Source organism: Ctenocephalides felis, unplaced genomic scaffold (genome assembly GCF_003426905.1).
Source record: "Ctenocephalides felis isolate EL2017-DRISC unplaced genomic scaffold, ASM342690v1 CF-g0.4_SCAFFOLD_03572, whole genome shotgun sequence".
NCBI lineage: Eukaryota > Metazoa > Arthropoda > Insecta > Siphonaptera > Pulicidae > Ctenocephalides > Ctenocephalides felis.
The window spans coordinates 25455216-25463757 of NW_020539726.1; the positions used below are offsets into that span (position 1 = coordinate 25455216).

The 8542-nt window shown below is 26.0% G+C and overlaps 1 protein-coding gene across 1 annotated transcript in view; it reads right to left on the minus strand.

Moving 5' to 3' along the window:
- Nucleotides 1–1356: 1356 nt before the first annotated feature.
- LOC113388304 (zinc finger protein 836-like) overlaps nt 1357–8542 on the minus strand; it is a 20549-nt gene continuing 13363 nt past the window's right edge. The window contains exons 5-9 of the mRNA XM_026625700.1: nt 8316–8438; nt 6349–6548; nt 5410–5510; nt 1906–1910; nt 1357–1604 (exon numbers count right to left, since the gene is read on the minus strand). Coding sequence (XP_026481485.1) covers nt 1357–1604; nt 1906–1910; nt 5410–5510; nt 6349–6548; nt 8316–8438 — 677 coding nt within the window. The remainder of the gene's footprint in view (nt 1605–1905; nt 1911–5409; nt 5511–6348; nt 6549–8315; nt 8439–8542) is intronic.

Genomic DNA, 8542 nt, shown 5'->3' on the forward strand with positions numbered 1-8542 from the left:
TGTTGTTTTTCCTGGAGATTTTTGTTTCAGTTTTGCTTCCGCTGCTACACATAAATTATTGCCGTTACTAATATCCTTCAGGAAACCATTCACTTCAACACAAGGCTTAACATCTTCTTCCAATAAGCTAGCACGCTTGGCACCTCTGGTTCTTCTGGCAATGGGACAGGGTGATGGAACTTGATCAATTTTTGTCTTAGCATCACCATCAGATTTATAATCAAGGTATACAGAATGTGGTATCATGAGGAAAGCTGATCCCAAACCGTTTATTTTTCTGTCATTTTTGGGAGTTGTGAAGCATTCCAAGACTTCTGGAAATTATTATGAAAATTAGATTAAGAAAATAATAAAAAAAATCATCATGCAAAACTATAAAAGTAACTACATTACCATACAACCAATAAAAAACTTCTAATGTCAATCGCATTCATTTTATTTATCTCATATCTGAACACAAAAGTATAAATGCAGATTCAAACATATCAATATTGACGGTAGATAAATATTCAATATTATATCAAAATATTAAATATCATAATTAAAAAAAGTAAAGTCTAAATAACTCAATAAATCTGACTACTAAATGCACACACTTTGATTATTTATATTGCAGTGTTGCAAAATATTCGAACAATTTAGAACATTCAAACATTCATACCTCTGGCAAATAGCATTGTGATAAATGTCAATCAGTGTTTAAATTATTTAGGCTTTACTGTATATATATTTTTTAATAGTAGTCATGTTATCAATTTATGGACAAGACTTCATAGTATGATACCTTATATAATATCTTGTAAATAAACTTAGTCATAGTTAATAATTAACAAATTATTAAATTATAATTAAAATTATATTAATTCTGCTATCCCTCTAGATTATACATATCAATTTCATTATACAAATATTTATATATAATATATAAATATATAAAGTCTTCTGATAAACATATTTCAAATAATCTTTTTCATAATAAATTAGATAATATTAAAGGAAGTAACAATTGTTCATTTCATAATTACAAATTATAGCTCACTTGCAATAATTTTTTAGAAAATAAATTTATATGATTAGCTGTTGTGATTCATAATTGTTTGAAATTAAGCAGATACATATTTCACAATCTTAATAAATTAAATAGACATATTAACATTTGAGGAATAAATGATATTAAATATTAATATCAATACTTTCAGTGTTTTATTATATTGTTACAATTTGCTACAAATTAATGTAAGAGATGATTCAAAGTTGTCTCAGGTTATTAATAAAATATACATATAATTTATTCATATATTACTCTTTTAAAGAAATTCTGAAAATTCTGTCAATTCATGTCAAACCAAACCAAATCTATTGAGTAACCTGCGAGAATTTATTTTTGCCCACACAACTTCTCATATGAGCTTTCATATTCCCTTTCTGATGAAATCTGTGTCCACACCGATCACATTTGAATTGTGGCATTTTTCCACATTCATATTTTAAATGCTTAGTCAAGTTCCAACTATATTTGTAAGATCGAGAACATTGTGGACATACATGATACACACCATCATGATGTGATTGAGGCGGTGCTGGAAATCCATATCGAGAAATTGCTAAAACAGAAATAAAATAAGGTGTTAATTGTAAAGTAATTGAGCAAATCGAAATTATGATACAGTGAGCTGTAGCATTAAATAATTGGATTGGAATATGTTATACTGAAAATGAAAAACTGAATCAATATAGAAAAGAATATCGATTAAATTTTTTTGGATTGTTGGATAATAAATATAACTCTATATGAGAAGGAGAAGTGCATCCATCCTGAATAATTAAAGTGTATATATATATATATATATATATATATATATATTAGTTTAATGTATAATATAACATTGATGTTTCTAGATTCACACGACCTGAAAAAGAAAAAGACATATAGTAACAAATAAAGTTATTATGATATTACCATCATTACGTACATATAAATTAGAAACAACAGAACAAATATTTTTACAACATGGTTCATTAATAATTGAATAATATAATCATAAATCATTAATGATTTTTGCAGATTATAGAATTTCAGATTATTCGATACAAATTAAATATTACAGAAAAGGTAAATCATCTTGAATATTTAAATTACACAGCTATATATATATATATATACATAATATAATATTGGTGTACCAAAATACATTTGACCTAGAAAAACAGGATCTGTAGTAAGAACTAAATAAAGTTTATACGATGTTATACATTATCATGTTACATATAAATTAGAAACGACAAAACAATAATTTTACAATATGGTTTATCAATGAACAAATCATATAATCATAAATCATTAATGATTATTGTAGATTATATTATTTCAAATTATTTGATATGCAATATCTAATGTACTGCAATTATTGCAACAGCTATTTTTTGCAAGCGATAAACTATATATGAGAGAAAAAAATGAATCATGTTGAATATTTAATTTAGACATATATATATATATATATATATATATATATTTATTTATAAAATGTAAATTTGTAATATTGATATAGTTTATGTGATGTTATACATTATTATGTTACATATACATTAGAAACGACAAAACAAATACTTTGTTGTTTACAAGGAGGAAAAATTTAATCATCCTATATATAAATATAATATTAGTGTATCAAAATACGCTCAACCTGTAAAAAAGATCTGTAGTAAGAAATAGATTCAGTTTATATGATATAATGCATTATCATTTTATACGAATTAGAAACAAGACAAATATTTTTACAACATGGTCCATTCATAATTGTATAATATAATCATAAATCATTAATGATTATTACAGCTTGTAGTATTTCAGATTATTCGATATGTAATCTCTAATGTATTGCAGAAGCTAATTTTTGCAAGCGATACACTATATATGAAAAAAGAAAGTGGATCATACTGAACATTCTATAGATATATATATATATATATATATATATATATATATATATATATATATATATATATATATATATATATATATATATATATATATATATCTAATATTGGTGTATCAAAAGACACTCGACCTGGAAAAAAGATCTGTAGTAAGAAATAAATTTATGTGATATTATACAATAAGTAAGTTTATGTGATATTATACATTATCATGTTATATACGAATTAGAAACAACAAAACAAATATTTTTACAGCATGGTTCATTTATAATTGAATCATATTATAAATCATACAAGATTGCAGATTATAGTACAAGATAAACAAGAGATCTTAAATAAGTACATAGTTGTGGATATTTTAACAACATATTAATTGTATTTACGAATTCAGGTACAATTCCAGTTTAGTACTGAAAACAATTCAGTAATTTCATTATTCTCTCGAATGATGGTTGTCCTAAACAATATTAGGATGATGGTTGTCAAACTAAAATAACTGCCTTGATAAGCTTATTGTTTGTATAAAAACAGTTTATTTTCAACAAATTTTATTAAACTTTATACAAAAATACAATGGATAACTGCACTTAATTAAAATAGCACAAACTTTAAAGATAAAATAATAAAAAATATATATTATAATATTAATTATTATACACATAATCCCACCAAAACTAGCATAATGAACATAACCTAAACGCACGTACACGCACACCAACTTAAAACATGTCGTACGTATCGTATGAACACCGCAGCGTTGGTTGTGTGCGAGAAAAACAGCTGACTGAAGTTTACAATTAGAAAAGGCGCGAAGTTCACGTCCAATGAAATGTAAGGAAATGTAAATTTTTTAGGCGGTAAATTTTAAATTGAAGATTTCACAAAATATATAATATGAAAAATATAGCTAGTTCTTATATTATTATAACGCTTATTATTATTTTATTTATAGCGAAAAGCTTAAGAAGGGGGGGAGGTGTGAGATTTTGACAAAAACTCACAACAAATTACAAAAAGAATGTCGAAAGATAAAAAAAAACAGTTTTCAAAGATTTTCCAAAATTTTACGATTTTTGTAGGTACCAAACATGCACGTAAAATTGGTTCGGGGAGGGTATCACTAAAGTAAGTGGAGTGTGAGTAATTTAAAAAATCCCAAAATCCCTAAAAATCGATCACGTGATCAATCAACACCCCATTAAGGCAATTAAATTGCATTAACTTTCCGATGGGTATACATAATCGACTTTATCAATAAAAATTGAGATTCAGTTATTTAGATAAAATAGTCAATTGCTTATATCGAAGGTAAATTTTCGAAGTTCACTTTCTAATGTAAAGATTAATTTATATGGCGGTAAATTTTAAATTAAAGATTTCACAAAATATCAATATGAAGAATATAACTAGTTGTAAGCAGTGTTAGGGGACGAATATTAATCACGTAAAGCTTAGAAGGGGTGGAGGGCGGTTTTGACAAAAATTCACAAAGAAAACGTGGAGAGTAAAAAAAACCCAAGTTTTCAAAATTTTTCCAAAAATTTACGATTTTCCTAAGTACTAAAAATACACGTGAAATTGGTTCCGCGAGGGTATCACTAAAGTATGGGGAGGGTGAGTAATTTGAAAAATCACAAAAGCTCTAAAATGAAAGTAAAATTTTTCAAGTTCACGTTCAAATATAAAGGTAAATTCATAAGGCGGTGAATTTTAAATTGGAAATTTCACAAAATATATGATATAAAGAATATAACTTGTTGTAAGTAGCGTTATGGGCCGAATATTAATCACGTAAAGATTAGAAAGGGAAAATGGGCGGTTTTGACAAAAAATCACAAAGAGAATATAGAGAGATAAAAAAACACAATAAAGTATGGAGAAGGTGAGTAATTTTAAAAATCACAATATCCCTAAAAATCGATCACGTGATCAATCAACACCTCCAAGGCAAGTAGCATTAACTTCCCGATACGTATACATTAGTAGAGTGGGTCGATTTTATGGGTCAAAAAAATTTCTTAAGCACATGTGAATTTCGGATACTAGGGATCAAAATAAGATACTTTGCCGAAGAAACCATACCTCTAAAATGAATTTCGATGTACCGTATATTGACCCAAAAATAAGAGGACTCGCGTTAGTTTCTCTAGAATTAGAAATAAGGTGCTACATTTTTCGATCAAATTTTCGCAAATAATCCTGAACTGATTTTGAAATTCAAACACCGTATGTAGTATATCAGTTAAAAATCAGGCTGTTCACTGATGGGCAGGACCATTTATTCATATTTATTCAGGAACAAAAAAATGATAGTAAGATAAGTTCCTACAACTAATAAAATGCGATGATTAAAAATATTTAAGAATGTGCTTTATTAAAACAATCCAAGCAATAATGTGGCTGATTTCGACAGGTCGAGCAGAATGTGACAACTTTCTTTATTCGAGTTTTTGGCAATTCTCCACGTACTTTCTTGGCATAACATCCTTTGCAATATTTTCTAACTTTAGTAGACGGACCTTCTTTTTTGAGTAGGATGTGAACATGTGGCAAATTTCTTGCTTGTAAATCTAGAATATTTTGTAAAAATAAAAAATAAAAAAATAATAAAAAATCAAAATTAAAACTAGTACATGATAGGGCCAGCCTACATATAAATAAATATATATATATATATATATATATATATATATATATATATATATATATATTCATACTATATCCTATTTTATTTATATAATATTGAGAAATTATACATCACAAATAATATATCTTTATTTCATAACATTACAGATTTATATGAAAAACCACATAAAATTTTTATAAAATTCACAATGATTTTTCTTAAAACATGGCTAATTTATAATTAAATTATATCATAAACCATTCATAATCATAGCAGTTTATAGTACAATAAAAAAAAACAAATTTAATATTATTAAAAAAAACATAAAATCTAACAATAAGCAATATCTTGATCTATTAATTGTAGCTGTTTTATTGATAATATAGATTGCATTATGTTAAATTCGTAAGCACAATATATCATACGAAACAGTTTTAGATTATGATAAACGATATATTTTATTTGTACTTTGAAATATAAAAAACCTTATTTGATAGGTATCTAAGCTAAGTGCCTTAAATTATAAAAATCAATCAAAACTTAATATGTTGTTGATTTATTTAATGTTTATCTTTGAGAATATGCTCAAACCTTCGTATAAAAGTTTGGCGATCAAGATATTTGGGCAATCAAAAACTAATATGAAAATTGTAGATATGAAAGGTAAAAATATAGTTAGTATTAACAATCCTATTAATTTAATTCAGCTAAGAGATTTTTACTATGGAGTAAAGAATAGATTCTCAAGGAGACGTTTCATGTTGTACAATTCTTCTCCTGACTTTACAAGTTTTCATATGAGTTAATAAATTTCCTTTCTGATGGCACTTATAAAAACAATATGGACATTGAAATTGAGGTTCTTTGCCACATTCGTAACGCAAATGAAGTAATAATGTCTTTTTGTATCTGTAGACTTTCTGGCAGTTGCTACATGTATATGGGGCATCATTGAAGAGTCCACTTAGTACAGCAGTTTTATCTAAAAAAAAGAAATATATAAATTAGTGATTAATTTGGTTATGTTGTACGACACACCATCTTATTATGTGATTCTCCCAGAATGATTTATCTCAAAATGCTGAATGACGGCCACTACAATCATGATGCAATCAGGACAATGCACAAATGCAATGATGACAGAATATATAATTTATTTTAATAAGTTTACAATCATAATGTATAGATAAATTCCAACTATATATGTTCAAATATTATTAAATTTAATTAACTTTATTTTATAAAATTCATATAAGAAAATCAACCCAAAACAAATATTTCTTGAATATACCTGTAATTCATTAATATGCATATGTGCTGGAAAATAAGAAAAATAATGTGACATAAAAATAAATTTAGTGTCAGTGGATTTCAAACCTTGAATTGTACATAACTACATAATTTTAGAATGAAACCATGCACATAATTATGAAAAATTTAAATCATCCGATGAGTTTATATACCAGACAGTGTATAATTACTTACAGTGTATAATATACAGTGTATATTACTTACTGTAATATGAATTACTCCATTACATAAAAGCATTACATTTTGTTTAACATAACAATTTTACAAGTAAAGTGTATAAAACACAACAATGCTCAACAAAAATATACTTTTTGATAATATTAATGTAAACACTGTACAGGAATCCATGTTTCTTAGTAATAGATACGTTTCAATATAATTAGAAATCTGTTAAAAATATTTTTCTTCTTTCTATTTTTATATATACACAAACTTAACCCGTTCCACCCGGATGCCACCACTTCGACGACAAAATACGTACTATCTTTACAATTCGCGAGTGAGAAAGGGTTAAAATATAAATTTATATAAGATTATACAGTTTCAAGAACAAATGTGTCCTAACATTTTAAACCAAGCATGCTATATTTCAGGCTAGAAAAGCACTAATAGAGTTTGAATAGTGGATAAACTCTAATAAAGATTACTCTTAACTTATGAGAAATAAGTTAAAATTTCTAATTTATTATTGTATTAAAAAATCTAACCCAATATTGTATTTGGTTTAAATTGTTGTTTTTTTTTGTATTAATTTTTTATTTAGTGTGTCTTTCTTTGCTAAATTGATACATATTTTATTCTTAAAACTGTACAATATTAATTAAATTATATTTTATTACAATGCATTGGATAGTAAGTAATTGTATAATATGCTATAAATATATTTATGTATATATAGTTTTAAAAAAAATAGTCTACTATAATAGACTACTTATATAATTTTAACAGTTCTTTTCAGAAGATTATTATTCAGTTTTTTAACAAAATGTTTTCTTTGGACGGCAATGCATATTCTACATCTTTTTATTACTAAGGCATTTGATTATACCATCAGAAATTGAAAAAAAATACAGCAAATTTATTAGTATGTCATATTCTTACAACTATAACAAATATATATTCCAATGATAAATGTAGGTAATGCTTCAATTTACATTAGTTAGATAAATGCTACGAGAGCACCAGACTTAATTATCACTAATTTATTTCAATGAGAATAAGTAAATTTACTTCATTCGAAGTATAAAATACAATTTAATAACGTGGTATGTATTAACCCTTTCCACGCAGCGAGAAGAAAGGGTTAAAATATGGCAATGGGAATATTATTGTCGGTTTCATATTTATTTTTAATTATTCTGCTTATCAGTGTGATGTACAGAGATTAAGTGCTTTTTGAGGTTTCCTTTAAAAAAGGCACGATAATCGCATAAATCACAAGAAAATTCGCCGGTTTCTTTTCCGCATTTGAATTTTTTATGCATATAACGACTTTGACGAGATGCAAAGCAATTCCCACAATCTGGACATTGGTAGGGTTTGAAGACTACCATTTGGAAACCTGAAAAAAAACAAAAGACATGTTAGTAGAATGAAAACTATAACTTTCAAAACAAACCCCTTAAAATCCACAAATGAAGGGATGATTGATGTTTTGTGAAATTT